This window comes from Vipera berus (genome assembly GCF_964194415.1).
Source record: "Vipera berus genome assembly, chromosome: 2".
Classification (NCBI taxonomy): domain Eukaryota; kingdom Metazoa; phylum Chordata; class Lepidosauria; order Squamata; family Viperidae; genus Vipera; species Vipera berus.
Genome location: NC_138203.1, coordinates 103559827 through 103580631, shown reverse-complemented (window position 1 = coordinate 103580631; position 20805 = coordinate 103559827). Strand labels below are relative to the sequence as shown.

The window sequence follows — 20805 nt, the reverse complement described above, 5'->3', positions numbered from 1 at the left end:
TGCATTGATAGAAATAGATTCAGAAATGGAACTTGTTAAAGATTGTATGATAAAATGGGCCCAGAATATTCAGGAGCCAATAACGATGGATACTTGGGGAAAAAATTGGGTCAGAAATGTAAAATTTACTCAGGCACAAAATTTAAGAGAGAATTTTTATAAAATGTTTTATAGATGGCATTTAGATCCTAAAAAATTAGCATGTATGTATCCAAATTATCAGCCTAAATGTTGGAGGTGTGGTTGTGAGGATGCAACGTACTACCATATATGGTGGACTTGTAAAAAAGTCAAAGCTTTTTGGATTAAAATTTGGTGGAATATGCAGAAGATATTTAAGAAAAAGATAAGGTTTTCTCCACAGTTATTTCTGTTGGGTATTATTACAGATTGTACTGTTATAGAAACTAAATTGATGTTGAATTTAATAACGGCAGCAAGACTTTTAGTAGCGCAATACTGGAAGAAGAAGGAACTGCCTACTATAGAAGAGTGGACTTTAAAAGTTTCAAACTTGGCAGAAATGGCAAAAATTTCAGCATATTTGAAAGAACAATTGCAACAGAGATATATTTTGGAATGGAGAAGATGGATCGATTATATTCAGAATAAATATGGGACTAAAAAATTTCATTTAGCATATGAATGAGTATTAGAATTATAAGATGTATTATTATTTAGTTATGTTTAAGTGGAGTTAAAGTGTGATAGGATTTAAAGTGTATTTATAGATGGTTAGCATATTTTAGCTCAAGTTTGTTAGAGGTAATACCCTGTATTCAGCTCTGGGAAGTCGGGGGGGGGGGGAGGGGGAGGGAGGGGAAGTTGGGGAGTAGCAGGAGGGAAGGAATTTATGCTTAAAATGTATTGTAAAACTTTTCAATAAAAAAAGAAGTGATTCTGCTTAGAAAATCTGAAGTATTCATAGAAAGTACTAGTTGTACATTTTAGTGAAACATTAGTCATTTTATTAAGTATTATATTGATTATATTCAAATATTGATGCAACATGAGTGTTCTTAAATAATTCATTGATCTTTTAGAATAGAAAATAGTATTCGATAAAGGCTTGTTGTATAACTGAACTTCTTATATTTTAGAATGAGTGTAGAGAATTCATGCTGATCTACCACTCTCAGTCTCCTCCATTATTTCATTCATTCATCATCTGTGTTTTGATACTTGCTCCCTGATTTTCACCTGACCTCAAACTTCTCCTGATTTTGGTTCCTGGATAAGAATTATTGTAGTCCTGTCTACCCAAGGAAATAACTTGCTTCTGTGTTTTTCTGATTCTAGAGTGATGAAGATCCAAGTGGGACTGTGCAAAGATGTCATCAAAGAAAATCCTTGTTCCTTTATGTTCTACTCTTCAGTGCTGTTATTGGTCTTGTATTAGTCATTGTCTTCTCTATCATTACATGTGATCAAGGTATCAGAGCTTTCCTTTTTTAAAATAACTTATTCTGTGTTTGCTCATTTGAAGGCTCTCCCTTATCACCAGTTCTCTCCAGGTTAAGCATAAAAACTGAGTGATAAAAACATTTTGTCAGATTGAGGGAACCAAAAATGCTTAATTAAATTGGAAGTTGCTTCATAAAGTTGCTTTAGGGTAGTTATGATGACTAAAGAGCATGGAGATTGCAATCCTACACACAATTCTTGTCAGAAGTTTGTTGGGAAGTGATCTGCTTTTAAAAGGGAGTCAGTGGCTCCTGGTAGTGTGTAGATGCTCTTTGTATGTCTATCTGACAGAGATATTTGGTTGAGATGCTTTCCTTTGAGTTAGTATTGGAGCAGAATGACAGCATGACATTGGTGATGTACTCTCAGCTCACACAGTTTGACAGTGAGGTCCAGTAGGTTTAGACACAGGAACCTCATCCTGAAAACTATTTCCTACACCCAGATTCTCTGCAATGGATACAGACTGATTTTACATTTTAAAAACACAGCCAGCTATTGTACGATGCATTGTCATAATAAAATATAGCATCACCATATCTTGAAATATTAATGAAATATTCAGTGTAAATATTTCTCCTTGGTGTAACTCTAGATATTCAGGTTGATTACCACCTTTTAGAAGTTACCATTTCTCTGATGCTTCATTGACCAAACAACATTACTGAAGCTAAATATATATGGCCAAAAGATAGAAGAAAGAACTTGAGGAGAGAGTAGATGGATGATAGCAAATTCTATTATAGACTGTGCTTAGTCACTTATATTACCATTAATGATACAGTGTAAGATATATAGGTAGGCGATCTAGCCTGATTTATATCATGTGACTTTCAAGGCATTCTGGGAAGCACATTTCACGGGACTTGGTTACTTAAAGTTTTTCTGAGTAATGTGGAACTTATTTTGAAAGAACAAAAAAAATCAAAGGAAAAATTAGATGGAAAACCGCCATTAATCAAATTGCTCCTTATGGAAGAGATTGCATCCTAGAAGGCAGGGAAGAATTTCAACACAATCTTAATTCCATTGCATTCCCTCTTATTTATCCACCCCTTATTTGCTCAAAGGAATTTTATTTTTATTTTTCCTGATGTAGGAAGTTGAATGTATATAAAGTTATTGGTTTTCCTGTAAAACAATCTATACTTTTCAATAAAGGCAAGATAATTTACTATCCCTCCTTCCTATTCTTATGTTTTTGCAGAAAGCTGTAATACTGTGTCCTGCCTGGTGCTCCTGGCTAGACTTCAGGAGGCTCAGAATGGCACCATTGATCCTTGTGAAGACTTCTTCAGTTATGCATGTGGCAACTGGGAGGCTAATAACACATGGAACATGGATATGCCCTCAGTGAATGTGTTTGATGTACTTTTGGAAGAAAACCATCTCATCATGAAGAAACTTTTAGGTAGAGGGAAAATGAGTATGGTTACTGCTATGGTCAAAATCGTATGCAGATATCTGGGGTGAGGGTGGGGGGCAAGAACCAGGAACATATTCTAAATAGGGCTGCTACAGTAGTAGTCATACCATTAATGAATATATAGCGTGTAATAGACATGGATCCATTAGTACTAAGATTTTTCACACCAACTCCCTGTTATCAGAAAATCTACATATATCCCCAATTGTAAGTATAACAACCTGCAACAGAACAATTTTAAAACCAATTCAGATGGTAATTTTTTATTCAGCAAGAGGTATCACTAGATAACATTTTCCTACTCTTTTGATGTGGAGAGCATTTTTTTTCTAAATGTCTCCAATTAGAGGGGTAAGGAGAGCTTTTAGCTAACCTTTTCTATATGCATTCCTTTTAAATCTGTTTATTCTTTTGAATCGATTATTATTTAAACTTTGGTTTATTCTTATTCATATTCTACTGTGAACCCATAATTTTAGAGATTTCTTTTTGCTTACATTATTTCATCAAGTGTTGTTCAATTTGATGCACAAAGTACAATTCATTTATTCATCCCACTTGTAATACAATTACCAAAAATCTCTGCTGCTTGCAGTGTTATATTCTTTCTTCTGTATCAAAGTTTTTCAAACTGAGTCTTGGCAAAAAAACAAACAAAAAAATCACTCAAATACAGCCAAATTTTATCACTAGAGTGGAAATCTTGGAATTCTGGGATAGTGATGATGAAGATGATCATGATTTTAATGAACAAGCTTTGTGGCATGAACAAATTTGAAACCACTTGCATTGTACTGTGCCTAATTCTTAGCCATTTGTTGTGACCCTAGTAACCTATAATTTCCAAATATTATTTTTGCCAGTTACCTATTTATAAGAAACATATATTCTTCTCTATTAGTTACCTACTTCTTGAGTATTCCTTTCTCAGTTCTGCATATCTACCATATCTGATGCTTCAGTTCCTCTTGTTCCTTTCTGCTAAAGGAAAATGATAGCCAAGTCACCTAACATTCTTGTTTTTCTTTGAAGACATTTCGCTTCTCATCCAAGAAGTTTCTTCAGTTCTGACTGGATGGTAGGGAATGGAAAGATTTATATTCCTTGCAGACAGCTGGTCATTTGCATTCTTTTAGACAGTCATTGAGGCCAAATGACTCTCAAAGAATGCAAATGACCAGCTGTCTGCATGAAATACCATATAAATCCTTCCATTCCCCATCATCCAGTCAGAGCTGAAGAAGCTTCTTGCATGAGAAGTGAAACATCTTCAAAGAAAAACAAGAAAGTCCAGTTGCCTCCTGAAAAAGCACCTCTGGGACAACCATGACTTGGATGATTGAGAATCTCCATAGACAAGTCACCTAACATTAATTTTTTAAAAAAAAATACAATGAAAAACAGAACTTTCAAATGGGAAAAGACCTTCAATAAAACATACAGAATTCCAAAGGCCAAGTTTAAAAAAGTCAATTTTTGAATGCAGAGAGAACAGACTGATAAAGACGAATATCTGTAGCTCAGGGTCGAAATAAGGGGTTCTTGGTGCTCTCTGAGCTTGGTTGTTTTCTTGTAGATGTTTCATTGATGATGTTAACCTAGTTGGCATAATGAAACATCTGCAAGAAAACAACCAAGCTGAGAGAGCACCAAGTACCCCTCAGAGAGAACAGAGACAATCACAACTCAAAGTAGAGTGTGTTGTACTGTGCTTTATCTTCTGTACTTTTAAATTGTTACACAATAAGCTACTTTGAGTGTTTATATAAACAGAAAGTTGGAGTATAAATTCAATAATAAAATAAAATGATACAAGGAAAGATGATTTCTTAGGTGCTGGAAAAGTAGGTCTTAATCAATAAGCATATATAACGAAAGGTTTCTCTGATAGATTTCAATATTTATAATAAAGAGGTCTCTGCACATAATAAGATCAGATCTATTATGTGTTTGAAGTTTAAGACCATTTCTTTAAATTGAATTCTGAAGGTCATTTTCAGTACTGGTGTTGGTTGTTTTCAGTACATCAATACATACAAGCACACTAACAGGAGTATTTTACACCAGACTTTCCCAGATATTCTTCAACCATAATGCATTAGTCTAGTTGTGATGTGAATAAGGTGCAGAATAACCATTGCAATATTCAATTGACTAAGGAATGATTATTTCTGGTGTGCAAAACATAAATCTGTGTTTACAGAATTGCTTTTGACATACTAGCTCAGAGTATTCATTAATGTTGTTGACTTTTTTTTTCTTTACCTTTCTCTTATTTATAAGCCTCCTAATCACTCTTTGGTTTCATTCTGTCAGTAAACATCTTAAGCTTAATGTCTTTCCTTTAGAATTCTCTCTCCATTTTTTAAAAAAAATCAGCCCAATTCACTTTCTTCCTTTGGTTCTTTTGCTAAAAATGATACTCATTTCACTTAGCTCTGTATCCTGGGAACTGTTTCCCAGTTACTAGCAATTCCTCATGTAGTTTTTAAATCCAGCCAAATAATTTCTCTCCCAGAAGTAGGCTATTTAATAAGTCCCAGAGCAACTGCATTTCTCTATGGTATCATATCAACTTACCAATTAATAAAAAAGTTTCATCTGTACAAGCATAATATAATCAGCTAACATTTTTGGAGGTATTTTTGTGGAACTCTCCAGTTGGAGAGTTGGACATTGGAGTCCAATATGTCATCTTTAGCCATATTCAAAAGAAAATATCATTGTGTGGGACCAAATTAATGTGACCAAATGGGACCAAATTAATGTGATGATCAAACTTTGATTTCTGCAGCCAAAATATCTTCATGCTGCTCCTTCGCACATACATTCTTCTATTTTGCTGTGTCCTTTTTTGCTCTATTTTTTCCAATTTTATTTATTTATTCCAGACATGTCAACACAAGGCCCGGGGGCCAGATCCGGCCCGCAAAGTGGTTTTGTGTGGCCCCCGAAGCCATCCTGGAAACAGTGAGGGAACGGTCCCCACTGCCTTGGCCCTGGCCCAGAGACCCTCCTTCTGCCAGAGACCCCCAGATATGTCCCACTCCTGCCCAGGCCCCCATAGGCACCCTTGATGCCAATGATGTAGAGCTGGCCATGCCCACCCAGTAGGCCATACGCAGTCCAGCTGCGCCCACCCAGTAGGCCACGCCCACCCTGGCCATACCCACCCGGCCCCCCGAGGGCACCCACAATGCTGATGTGGCCCTCAATGAAATTGAGTGTGACACCCCTGATTTATTCCATTGAAATAAGTAGCTTCACGAAAAAGAAGCCTGAAATACCTCATGGACTTAATTTTAACTGACTCATTTTTCTGCCTTAAATATCAAGTTATCTTATATTTCTGAACGTGGAAATATGCCATAGATGGAACCCCTTCCATGATGGCGAAAGGGTCATTGCCTCCATTCCCTGATCAATAAAAGGCAATGGGACTCTAACACATCTGAAGGAAGTGGTTGGGCAAAAGTATTGTACTTTATATCCTAATGCAATAAAGCAGACCTATGAATGCCAAAGCATATGGAGATGCTCATCTGTTTTTGTTGAACTCGTGGATATAACCTTAATATGATTTGATTTAATAAACTTCATATGACTTAAACTTACGGTAATATGGTTTAAATTAAGGGTGATTTCTGCTAGCCAGTTAAATGGATGTATTGGTTTCACTCAGATGGTTCTTTTCGAATAGCATCTCTTAAAGTTGATTACAAATAATATAATATGCTGAAGAAGCACATATCAAAATAGAAAGCACCATTATTGGAATAAAGGAATTTTAGCTTTGTTTCACTATGCATTTTATAGCTTGTCATATTGAAATGAATTTGGTTTATGTCACACTTTTTTTAAAAAAAATAATCTCGATTTTGTTGATTTTAACTCGTTCTCTTGTTCAGAGGAACCACAGCTTGGGACTGATGGCTCAGCAAAGGAGAAAGCTGTGCGGTTTTATACCTCTTGCATGAATACGGATCAGATTGAAGCTCAAGGTGCTGAGCCTTTGAAGAAGCTCATAAACGAGGTGATCACTGTACATTAATGTGGTTGTCTGCTTTTGCCCAGACATAGATGTATCCTATTATATAGCTCCATCGTCTTCATATTAGCCTTGAACATAACATGCATGATCATTTACTTTCTGCCCCAGAAACTCAAATAATTGATGGTTGGTTATGATGTTCCTATTTCTTATTGACCTACATTTATAAAATATAAATATTCTATCCTGCCTAGGCTATATTTCTGCTCTTATTTTCTGTTGTTTCTTAAATTCTGTATCTACTTAGATTCATTTCTCATTGCCATTATTTCTCCCTTATTTGCTACTCTTAGATTGATAGTAGTTTCCTCCTTATTAAAATGTCAACTCTCAGAACTTAGTGGCCGGAATCCATTATTTTTAAAATGTACTCAATTGGAAAGTTTTAAATGTAAAGATGTAATGGTATGTGGGAATGACCTTGAGAGACAGGAAGAAGAGCCACAGCCAGGGAAATAATTGGATAAGAGGCAGATTAGCCCACAGGACGAATGTGGATGTGGCAAAAATTTCAGAAGGGATCCTTCCTAGTTTCTCGGACTGAATGGCAATGAGGGGAAAATGTACTGGTAAGATTCTGTAAGTGTAATCTTAAAACAAAGTAGAATTAGTTGATCTGGGGGTACCTCTGGTCTGGATTAACTTACAAGGCTGACAAAAGGTAGTAAGCCTGTATTTCTAATTAAGGATAAACTCACATCTCTCTTGTTCCTGGGCCCAGAACATCAGAGGAACATTTTGAATTGCAAAGAAAGTTATTGTAGAAAGAGGAGGAATGACAGCAGCTTCATATCTTGCCACTTTTCTGCTCAGGGTAGCTTGTTCCTGCGGCTTAAATAAAATAAAAAGGCAGCAAATAGTATCTGTGTGTATGTGTATGTGTGCATGTGTGTGTATGTATATTTAATCTGTTGACTCATAAAAATTGAGTATTAATAATACTTTCCAAGGATGTGCAAACAGTATCCCTCTTGAACATGGTAATCCAGTGATGATATTTTCTTGTGTGGGTTTTTCTGCTTGTTATGTCATTTTTATTATTTGTTCTCTTTTGTGGTTGGTTGTTGAACAGATTATTGTGACAATGTAGCTTTGGACATAAAAGCTCTTTCCAGATCTATTTTTCTAAGACTTTCTTAAAGGTTTATTTATTACTATAAATAGGCCAATCACAGATCTAATACTAAAGAGTTTTCATAGTTCCTTAAAAGGTAACCTTTTTCCCCCAGAAAAATCATCTTAACTTCCATATTCAGCTCCCATACTTCAAATAAGGCAATCCCAGGTAGGGAAAAATGCATATATGAATCACCTCACAGAACCTCTCCTTGGTTTTCATATTACTGAGAACCCACAAAAGGTTGCAATGGAATTCATATGGATCAATGATACATTTGACACCTAAGAAGGTAACAAATAGAAATAAATTATTTTTCTATTTATGGCGCCTTAGGAAATAGTAATGAAGGTGGATGGATCTGATTTTGCTGCTGTGACTTGCAAGAGTCGGGAAATACAAATGGCATTAGTGGGAAAAATACTGCAGCTGAATGAACAAGGGACTACAACTGTTCAGAAGATAAGACAAAATTATTAGATTAAATAAAGGTGCATTACAACAGGAGCCAGGAGTGGAAGCAACTTTCCAAAGGGATGAGAATCCAACAAAGAAGCAAGTTGAAAGGGACTGATAACAAGAACAAGAAAGGCAGAAGAAATAATGCAGTACAGGAACTCAGAAATGGTTTTCTGGGAACAAGAAAGGAAATGGATTCACCATTCTAGGGAAGGAAAACCAGGGTAGATTAGGCAGAATGAGTGACTAGATCTTTAAAGAGCAGATGCACGCAAGATAACTTAGAGGAGAAAATTTAGTTGGATTGTGTGGTTTTGAAAACAGAAATTAATCAGGAGAATTACTTACCAGTTTCTGCCAATCCAGAGATTAATTCATTGCTAACTTATTATTCAAACAACCTATGCATGACCCCTGTATACATTGACATCACAAGATGGAGTACACTCTGACAGCAAAAATATGAAACAGTTAATATGCAGGTTAGACGTCAAGGTAAAGCCAAAGAACAAAGCCAACGATCACTGTGAAATCCTGAACCTCAATAATAGAGAAACAAAGGAATGATGGAATGAAATCAAACAAGTTGTTAAGTACAGATGTGGGGGAAAAAACTGCCAAAGACCACAAAACAGAAGAACGCAAATTAGATGTCAGAACAATGAAAATTGCCAAGAAGAGAAGAGAAGCTAAAGTCACGAAAGACAAATACCTCAGGAAGGAGGTATTTTACAGAGCTTCTAGAAGACATAAGAAGCAATAACACAACATATGTAAGAATGTGGGGTAAGGAAACAATCATAGAAAAACAGGAAAACAGTTTTTCAAATGATCTCTGAAGTCAGAAGGAGTTCCAATTTTGAAATGGTATGCTGGAGGATGCCAATAGACAGAGTAACTGATACCTTAGGAATGATTTCCTGTTTATAAGAATCCCTAGTACTAGAAGATAAAGTTAGATCAACACTCCTGTGATCACCAAGTTAGAAGGATACAAGAACATATGGGAAAACTGTAGAAATATACCATGCAACAGAAGAAGAATCAGTAAAAGTTCCAGTGAAATTGTGTCAGCAAATCTGGAGAACAATACATTATGCAACAGATTGAAAGGATTCAGTCTACATACCAGTAACCCCCCCCCAAAAAAAAAGGAAACTTAACTCTACATAATAGCAAAATAACTATAAACACAGATTTATTCCCTTACATGGAAACAATCATTTCCTTATATTTGTTTCCTTACATGGAAAAGGAGATGCCAGACGTTCAAAGTGGTTTTTTAAAAGAGACATTATTGCTGGGGTATGATGAATAGAAAAACAAAAGCCAAAGAGGGGGAAAAATCAATATGTGCTTCATTGACTATAGAAAATATTTCATCTTGCCAACCACAAGAAGCTGTGGAATTTTCTACAGCTGTGGAAGGGGGGGGGTGTCAACCTATTTTCCAAAGCATCTGAAGGAAGAACAAGAAGCAATGTATGGAAACGAATCAAAGAGAGAATCAAACTAGAAATAAGGAGAAATCTCCTGACAGTTAGAACAATTAATCAGTGGAACAACTTGCCTTCAGAAGTTATGGGTGCTGCACGATTGGAGGCTTTTAAGAAGAGATTGAACAAACACATGTCTGAAATAGTATAGGGTCTCTTGCTTGAGGAGGGGGTTGGATTAGAAGACCTCCTAGGTCTTTTCCAATTTGGTTATTCTGTTATTTTTGAATACAGATAGCAGAAAATGAAAATTATCTGTAAGCTCTAATAAGAAAAGTTAAGAAACACAGTAAAAAACCCCATGAGACTATGCTTACGTGTAAAGAAAAACTAATGTCAACATGTACAGCAACCAGCTTTAAAACTGATTATAAAGACATTGAAATGATAGATAGCTTCTGCCTTTTAGACTCGAGTATCAGAGTAAAAATACCAGCAGTCAAGAAATTGTTCAGGCTAGCATACAATAAGGTGGCAGCGAAGAAATTTAGATGCCACGTGTGTGAAATAGCTTTCCTTGTGACCCTCTGTAGAAGAAACAGGGTAGAAAGAGTATTGATGACTTTGAATGTTGCTAGGGGAGACCCTTGAGAGTACTATGGACAGCTAAGAAAACAAATAAATGAATCATAGCAGAAATGAAACCAAAGTTCTCACTCAAGGCACTTGGAAGAAACAGAAGAGTACAGCCAGCAGCGAAGTGGGAGGATTCAATTACAGTGGAAAATAAGTTAATTACTGACAGATTAAAGGGGCAGGTTAGGGACTGATCATCCTGGAGGAAATTTATATATGTGATTACTAAAGATTCAACACTCACTTGATAGCCCTTAATTGAACAAACACTTATTCAAGGTCTTTGGATTTATTCAGACTCTAAATTATCTATGGAATACTTGGTAAAAGTATTGGAGATAAAAAAATCCTGCTGCTTTGAGAGTTATTATGGGCAACATGTCAATTTATTTTTACCGATATAATATTTCCTCAGTAATGTCCCCCTTTAGAAGGTTTCTTTTCAAAAATTACTGAGGTAAAGAGAGCAAGGATACATGGAATGCTGCAGCATCTTATCAAGGCCGTGATTCATTTTGATAAGTTTTTCATTTTTAGATGGGCAAAAGGTTGCTTCAGATTAGTTTTATTATCCTACTGACTTACCTCCTCCATGATATTAGGTGGTATCTAGATGTCAGCTAACAACAACAAAGATGTCAGCATCTTTATAATTCTGTTTCCTCACTGTTTCTTCTGTCTGTTGGGTACTATAGCTACAAGAAATGTGTTAAAAAGGAAAGAACAGGAAAATTGTGTTGTTTGGGTCCTTCATCTGAGGCACGGCCACGCTGTAAGTCCATCAATAAGTTCAAATAATAGTGGACTGAAACAATAGTAAAAAAACATGAGCAGAAAAAAATTAAACCCTTTCTTCTCATAACACAATCTTGACAGAAATACTAATGCTCTTATTCCTGTGGGAGGGAATCAACAATTTTGCATTAGTTTTAATGAGGACATATCGAGCAGGGAATACAACTAGATGTGTAAGGCTACATTATTAGAATCGTGCAAGTTTGAAAGTACAAATTTCCTCCCTGCCATTTTTAACCTCTTGACCCATTAGGGCAGCTCCTTCTTATCTTTCTTTCTTTGACTATTAAACAACTGTGAGCTGTGCTCCCTCTCTTTTATGATGGTTTCCAAGGCAGCATTACCTCTCCCTTTTCCTCAAGGTAACCCATGCATTCTATTATAGGGATTACTGTTTTAAGCTAAGGACAGTGTGGCAGGACATTTATCAGGAGTGCAAATGAGGAAAGAAAAGAATGAAACCTGTTCTTACATATGGTGGTGAGGGTATTTATTGTTATTATGGTTTTATTTATTTTAAAAGGAGTCTTAAGTGAGTCCATTTCTGAAATGAAATTTGAACTGAGCATTTTCCAACTCAGAACCTGTACATAATTAGCTATTTTATAACCCTTTTTTCTTGATAGGTAAAGGTAAAGGTTCCCCTGCACATGCGTGCTAGTCGTTTCCGACTCTAGGGGCCGGTGCTCATCTCCATTTCCAAGCCGAAGAGCCAGCGCTTGTCCGAGGATGTCTCCATGGTCATGTGGCCGGCATGACTAGACGCCAAAGGCGCACGGAACACTGTTACCTTCCCACCATAGTGGTCCCTATTTTTCTACTTGCATTTTTTTACGTGCTTTCGAATTGCTAGGTTGGCAGAAGCTGGGACGAGTAACAGGTGCTCACCCTGTTATGCGGCACTCGGGATTCGACCCGCCAAACTGCCGATCATCTGATCGACGAGCTCAGTGTCCTAACCCACTGAGCCACCACGTCCCTTTTTTTTTCTTGTTAACAGTGATCAAATTTTGTTTGTTCAGATTGGCGGTTGGAATATCACCGGTTCCTGGAAAGAAACGGATTTTAACCAAACTCTACAAATACTCATGGAAAAATACAACACTTTTCCATTCTTCAAAGCATACGTGGGACCCAGTTCATCTGATCCAAGCACCAATATTATCCAGGTAAGACTACTAGAAGGCAAAGTTTAGGTAATACAGTGAAAACGTTTGATTTAAATATATATGCATTTTCCTACATGAAGTTACCTTATGCAGAGTTAGAACAATGGAATGCCCTGTCAAAGAAATTAGCACACAGAATATGACCACTATGCTAAATTGCTCATCTCTTTCCTTTCCATGTTATATCAAGATTCAGGATTGATGATTTTTTTCCCATAGAAAAGAAAATCCATGGAAATATGAGTATTTTAGTTTTTGTTTTTTATATATTTTCATGTATTACTACATATATGTGAACATGCTTCTTTAGTGCAATTCTTTGGGGATCGGGGAAAAAAGGGAGATCTAAGCTGAAAAATGCATCTATCACTGTTCACAACATTCAGTAAATTTTCATGCTGATGTTTGCAATGTGGAGGGTTACATAGTTTGTTTTTTAATCAAGGAAAGATATTAGCTAGATTTTATCTGATATTTGCATTGATATCATTGCTCTGTCTAGTGGAATTAGAAATGCTTATTGGTTCCAAACAAAATCCATGATGGAATAGATGATTTATTATCCAACAGTAACAACTCAGAATGTATTATTTTCCTCTTTGAAAATTGCTACATCAGCTTATATCTGATAAATAATCAAATGCAAATTTAATGCAACTTTGTGCCATTGCTGAAACAGCTTGACAAAACCCACTCTTCTGTTTACAATGCTCTCTTCTTATCAGCAATTTTGCAGAAGTCAGTCTTCCTTCCTTCCTTCCTTCCTTCCTTCCTTCCTTCCTTCCTTCCTTCCTTCCTTCCTTCCTTCCTTCCTTCCTTCCCTTACAATTGCTTTTGGATTATTGTTACCGTGTTTATAATGTAGCTGGTATTACTATTCATCCTTGTTTTCTTTTTTCAGATTGACCATCCAGAATTTGAGTTGCCACCAGAATACCATTTTGAAAGAAATGTGAATTATCCCCAGGTAAGTTGTGTTAAATGATTAATGTACTGTTTCTGGATCAAGCCAGTCTCTATGTCTTATGCTTGTTGTGTGAAACAGAATATATTGTGAGGTGGGTCACAAGGTCTCATTCATCTATGATGTATGTTATTGTACTGAGAAATTTAAATGGATGATATTGCTTGTCTGTGTTTTTAAAGTGGCATCAATTCATGGTGGGGATTGGAAGTCACCTTAATCCCTTTGTCTAAATTGAAATATACTATGGTCTTTATGTGACATTGAATCAGTGGGACACTTTGAAGAAACTTGGTTTATCTATCTGAATAGTCTTCCTGAATGAACTAGCTGAGACGATCTGAAGTGTGCTATTAAAGAACTCCAGAATAAAGTTCAACATCCATGCTGAAGTTTGGACTTTATGTCTTCCATGTTAACTGTGAATCATTCTAAAACTATAATTAGACAAGACACAACATTGACCTGTCTTAGTATAGAGTAGGACATACCCTCAAATTAATCCTGGCCTGGGATATGGATATAGAATGAATTGGATACTGGAGGAAAAGGTAATAGTTATTCCAACATGATACTCAGAACTTCATTCCTCATCAAAAGAAGTAAAGGACTCATTAAGGGCATCCACCCTTGACAACTGATAGAATTTAATGGATTCTTGGCTGCTCTGCAGGATTTGCAGAAGCCAGAGTTAATAATCCTGTTTTAATCTACTGTATACTGGACTTTTTGACCTATAGAACAGGAAAACAAAAGATATTGAGACAATTGCTCAAGTTGTTTTATTCAGCATTGTAGATAAAAAGCTTCTCCCTAGTTCTTCTGAAATCTCTAACCATGGAGCAGGTGAAGAGACAACTAAAGCATAAGTGGTGTGATATTTACAATGGGATCTACATGCTAGTGCACACAGTTCTGCTCGTTGAGTGGCATAAAAAGTTGTAAAGAAGACCTCTTCACATCTTTAAATGGCTGTTCAGTAGATATTTTAAAAGTGGGGTTATTATTATTAAGGAGTTTATTGTCATTGCCTCAGATAAATTGAATTTACAGCTTTCAATTACTTGCTCAACAGATTTAGAAGGCACTGAGGACAAAATTGTTCATCTTCACGCTGATGTGAACACAGTTTTGATTTCAAATCTACTGAACTGTACATTGTACCACCTGATGCCTGTAGATATGATAAGACATCTTATTCGCTTGACCATATTAGCTTATTCAGTGATCATCTCAGAAAATAACTTTTGCTGCTCTTCAAAGGTTGTGTTGTGGGATCCTGTAAGATAGTATTTTATTCCAAACTCAAAGGTGCTTTTTCAAAAGGCAACTGGGTTTGGTTTTTCCTTGAAGACATTTTGCTTCTCATCCAAGAAGCTTCTTCAGTTTTGACTGAATGGTGGAGGATGGAAGGATAGATAGTAGATAGATAGATAGTAATATCAATTACATTATAAAGCACCTTTGGAACAACCATGACCTGGATGACTGAAAATCTCCATAGACATTTTATTCCAATGCTAACTATCATTTATATGGAACTGCTGGCTCTGGTATTTTCAGTATGCAAATAACACTATTCCATAGAATCTGAATCAGAAAAGATTCTGTCTGGATGTGGATGGCTGGATGAATTAAATTCTTAGACTGAATCCTGGCAAAGTGAAGATATTTTTTGTGGGTGATTCTGAAAGACATCATTGTGTTTGATAGCCACGTGATTTCTGTTTAAGAGAACTTATTGTCAGCTTTAGTTGATATACTTGAACAAGGACATCTAAATACAGGGTCATTCTTAAAATGGAAACCACATATTTAGATCTCTAATATACTTTGTATAGGGCAGCTGTTTGCTTGGTGTGGAAACTGCAGTTGGTACATAACCTGGGAACCAGGTTGCCACAAGAGACACTTGTGTTAGAATTTGTTGTTGAAAAAATGGTTTGTTTAACAGAGTATTATTAATACACAGTGGAAGTTGTACTGGGACTTTTAGGCAAACAGTAATGCACTAACACGAGTTTTATAACTTATTTTTACTCAGACAACAAAAAGAAACACAGTAAGAAATAGTCCAAGTATCAATCCAGTATCATGCACATAAAAGTCAGTCCATAAAAACATAGTATCAAAATACAAAAGCTGCTTACCAATATCAAAAACAATATACACTGTAGCAAGCAGTTGATTCTTGAGAGAATAAATATCAAGTTAGCAAACAAGAGAACAAGAGGTATCCAAACACTAACATCAAACACATATACAAGAGCAACAACGTGTAACATCTAACTCTCTTTTATGTGGAATAATTACAGCCACACCCTTAGGCCGTTTAACTCCTTAAAGGTGCTTTTACTCCATTATATAATATTGTCACCCAAATCAAGTTTAATCTCTAACAATCTCCCCTTTTGGGTGGCATATTATACATATATTTTTACAATCTCAAATTACACATATCACAAACAGATTTATGCTTTATAGCACCCTGAGCTTTAGTAAACTGGTCAGCAATATTATCTTCAGTTGCACAATATTCCAGTTTAATCAAATTATCTTTAACACATTGTCTGACATTTAGATACCGTAGATCCGTATGTTTTGATCTAGTTTTCACTGCAGCATTAGTTGCTAATTTTATAGCTGCTTGATTGTCTTCATACACTTTTATTGGTTCATTACAATTTAAACCCATATCAAACAATAATTGTTTCCATACCAATAGCTCAGTACATAATAAAGATAAACAAGAAAATTCGGATTCAGTTGTTGATAAGCTTATATGCTTCTGTCTGTTAGACCTCCATCCTACTAAAGCGTTTCCCAATAATACAACCAATCCTGAAGTGGATTTCCTGGTTACAGTATCAGATGCAAAACTAGCATCTGCAAATGCTTTTAGTTCCAATTCCTTTGTTGGCTCTAGATATAGAGAATAATGTATGGTGTGCTTCAAATATCTTAAAACTCTTTTCGCACCTTGCCAACATCTGGTTGTAGGATTCTCACAATATCTAGCTAAATGATTAACTGTAAATGCTATGTCAGGTCTTGACCAGTTACATAAATACATCAAGCTGCCTATTAATGATTGATATATCTTTTTATCAAAGACATTGCTGTTATCTGCTGAACTCTCAAAACCTTGAACCATAGGTGTTTTTACTGGTTTACAGTTTTCCATATTATAACGTTTCAGCAAACCATTAATTTTCTTAGCTTGAGACAGTTTAAATCCTTTACTAGTCCTGACAATATCCAGCCCTAGATAATGACTAATAGCTCCTAGATCTTTTACTCTAAATTTTCTTTTTAACCCTGAAATTATTCTTTCAGTTTCTGTTTCATCTTTTGCTATAATAGCAATATCATCAGTGAATAATAATAACAATGATAATTCACTATTTTGCTGTTTTATAAATAAACAAGGATCTGCAATACTAGCTTTAAATCCCAAACTATTTAACTCTTTTACTAAACATCTATTCCACTCATAACCTGACTGTTTTAAACCATACAAACTCTTATTCAGTTTCCAACAGTACCCTACTTTACTTTCTATTCCTGATGGAACTTTCATATATATATCATGGTTTAATGTTGCATGCAAATAAGCAGTTTCAATATCTACATGTTTTATACTATAATTCTTATTTGCTGCCCAAACTAAAGCAGCCCTAAGAGTGGAAGCTCTTAACGTTGGGGAAAATACTTCATCATAATCACTATTATTCTGTGCAAATCCTTGAGCAACTAATCTTGCTTTATGTATTACCTCTCCTGTAACACTTTCTTTCAGTTTAAAAACCCATTTACATCCAATTAACTTTTCTGTTTTAGGTATTTTAACCTCTTGATAAACATTAAGATCTTGCAAAGACTTTATTTCTTTATCCATAGCTACTTTCCAATTCTTTCTTTCATTCTCAGGATACATTTTTATTTCTTCAACATTAGAAGGTTCAATGTCTATTTGACAAATTAAACCTGCCTCGAAACGATCAGGCTGTCGTCTTTCCCTGTTAGACCTTCTGAGAATTATTGGACTTATAGGTACATTTACATTATTATCTTCTTCCTCTCCTGTCTCCACTATCAGTGGTTCTTGTTTGATCTCTCTAGCAGGTTCCTCCTCTTCTTTATCACTTTCATTTGAGGAGTTAGTTAAATCTTGTTGAGGAATATATACAATATCTTCTACCCTTTCCCAGCCTGACTGTTCTTGAAAAACAGCGCTAGAACTACAATAAATGTTTTTAGTACCTTTCTCCCAGAACCGATAAGACTTATGGTTTAACTCATAGCCAACAAAAAATAATTGTTTAGCTCTATGTTCTCCTTTATTTCTTATTGAACTTGGAATATGTACCCAAGCAGGTGTCCCAAATGTGTGAATATAACTAAGATTTGGTTTTCTCTTATACCATAAGGTATAAGGAATTTTACCTGTAGCTGAACTAACCACATTGTTTAAAATATGATTAGCACATTTTGCTGCTTCTCCCCATAAGCTATCAGGTAAACCAGAATCTTCAATCATAGATCTAATCATAGCTTGCAATGTTTGGCCCCTCCGTTCAACAAATGCATTATGCTGAGGTCTATAAGGAGCTGTACGTCTATGCTCTATTCCCTCTGAAACTAACAGCTCATTGAACTGTTTATTAACAAATTCAGTTCCATTGTCTGTTATTATGGTTTTTACATTTAACTGAGTTTTCCTTTGTACAAACTTGAGCCAATTAGATATTGTTTGTATAGTTTCAGTTTTTGACGTAAGGAGATAACAGAACCCATATCTGCTATAATGGTCTAGAATATTTAATATGTAGCAAGCACCCCCTAAACTGGGTTTCATAGGACCTATCAAATCCATAAATACCAGTTCTAATGGAGTTGTGGTTTTAAATCCATCTAACCTATTAGCTGGTGCTGCCCTGCTCTTTTCTCTACCACATACGTTACACTGCAGATATTTCTTACAAGCCTTTAACTTAAACCCATTAGACAAAGCTACAGTTCTTTTTAGTGTATTAAAATTCACATGACCCAATCTTCTATGTAATAAATGAATACATTCATCATGTGGTTTTTGATTTGTACAAGTAGTAGCCATTATAATAGGATCATTGCTAATTACAAACAAACCGTCTTTCATATTAGCTATTAAGTTCACTTCATTCTTTTGAATAAGACATTCCTCCCCTTGGAAAGTAACTTTAAAACCTGCTTCCAATAATGCCTTAACTGATAATAGATTATAATCACATCTGGGAACATATAGCATTTCCAAATTTTGTTTTAAAAATGAACAGTAAACCTTACCCTCTCCAGAGACCTTGACTCTCCAGCCATTAGCCATAGAAATATATTTTTTACTAGACCTTATATTCTCAAAATCCCTTTTTATTTTTGAAATACAGTGTGTAGCTCCACTATCTACCACCCACCAATTGTGGTTATTAGTAGTTCTATTAGCTACAGCTACATTAATCAGCTTTTTATTCTTTCTATGGTTTTCCTTTCTCTGACAATTACTATTCTGACAAAACTTAGCAATATGTCCCTTTAACCCACAATTAAAGCATTTCCTTAAAATATAAGCAGATTCAGTCTTCTTTATTTCTTGTTGCAATGGCTCTCTCAACTGTTTTCTCTCCATACGACATCTTGATTCTTCCAACAACCTTCCAGTTATTGAAGAAACAGTTAGGTCTTCTTTGGACAAAACCTCCAAGGACGATACAAAGGCATCGTAGCTCTCATCCAATGATGATAAAATGATGTAAACCTGGTGAAGCTCTGAGAAAATAAGTTCTTTTTCTTGCAGTTCCAACAAAGTTGCTTTTATAAAGTTAAGGTGAGCTAACATATCGCCATTCTTTTCCAGTCTAGCTCTAAATAGCTTTCTGGTAAGATTTATATGAGCACCAACACTGTCCCGAACAAAAATCTTTTTCAACTTAGCCCAACATTTAGCAGCAGATTCTTCTCCACGCACATGGACTAGCTGTTGGTCTCCTAATGTTAGCCCAATGATAGATAAAGCCTTATCATTGTCTTTATTGAAGTCTACAATCTTCTTGTTATCTTCTTCATTAGTTGGATCCCAGGCAGTTACATCAGGAGGATTATGGACTATTTTCCAAAGACCTTGATTTTGTAATAACAAACTACATTGTGTAGACCAGGATACGTAGTTTGACCCATTAAGCCGGGTAATGCAGAATGGATTGAATAGTCCTTGTGCCATTGTCTGAATTTGAAAACTCAGTTAGGAAATATAAATACAATACTGTGCCTGTCCTCAGCACCACACTGGATCTGGGCCCATAACCATTGTTAGAATTTGTTGTTGAAAAAATGGTTTGTTTAACAGAGTATTATTAATACACAGTGGAAGTTGTACTGGGACTTTTAGGCAAACAGTAATGCACTAACACGAGTTTTATAACTTATTTTTACTCAGACAACAAAAAGAAACACAGTAAGAAATAGTCCAAGTATCAATCCAGTATCATGCACATAAAAGTCAGTCCATAAAAACATAGTATCAAAATACAAAAGCTGCTTACCAATATCAAAAACAATATACACTGTAGCAAGCAGTTGATTCTTGAGAGAATAAATATCAAGTTAGCAAACAAGAGAACAAGAGGTATCCAAACACTAACATCAAACACATATACAAGAGCAACAACGTGTAACATCTAACTCTCTTTTATGTGGAATAATTACAGCCACACCCTTAGGCCGTTTAACTCCTTAAAGGTGCTTTTACTCCATTATATAATATTGTCACCCAAATCAAGTTTAATCTCTAACAACTTGCATATCCACATCTTATATCTCTGCCAGAGCATTTGCACTAGCTGCTAGTTAGCTACCAATCCAGCTTCAGATTTTCATTTTTGACTTGTAAGGTACTAAACAACTCGGGACCACAATAGCTGAATTTATCCCTCCATCATTACAGATCTGTCAGTTGCTAAGATCATTTAGGGAGCTCCTGTTGCACGAGACAGGATGAACAGGGTATTGTTTTGTGGTTATTCCCAAATGGACCTTCTTTGTAGTGGCACCTATACTCTAGAATCATCTCTCTTTTGAAATTCATGAGGTGCCTATTGTTATGTCTTTTAAGTCTCTGGAAGACTGGCATCTTTTTCCAGGCCTTCATAAATAAATGCTGGACAAAAGTTCCCTTTTGTTTTTGTTTTTCACACACCTCCTTTGTTAATAAAAAAATAATACTTCATATTATTTTAATGATTTGTTTTTATTATTG

The 20805-nt window shown here is 35.6% G+C and overlaps 1 protein-coding gene across 4 annotated transcripts in view; it reads left to right on the top strand.

Annotated features, from left to right (window-relative positions):
- The window catches only part of KEL (Kell metallo-endopeptidase (Kell blood group)), a 68498-nt gene that overhangs the window by 20690 nt on the left and 27003 nt on the right, over positions 1-20805 (top strand). For all 4 annotated transcript variants that reach the window (XM_081321345.1, XM_081321344.1, XM_081321342.1 and 1 more), the window contains 5 exons: positions 1300-1432; positions 2672-2875; positions 6799-6923; positions 12407-12553; positions 13455-13520. In XM_081321345.1, the coding sequence (XP_081177471.1) occupies positions 1300-1432; positions 2672-2875; positions 6799-6923; positions 12407-12553; positions 13455-13520 (675 nt within the window). The remainder of the gene's footprint in view (positions 1-1299; positions 1433-2671; positions 2876-6798; positions 6924-12406; positions 12554-13454; positions 13521-20805) is intronic.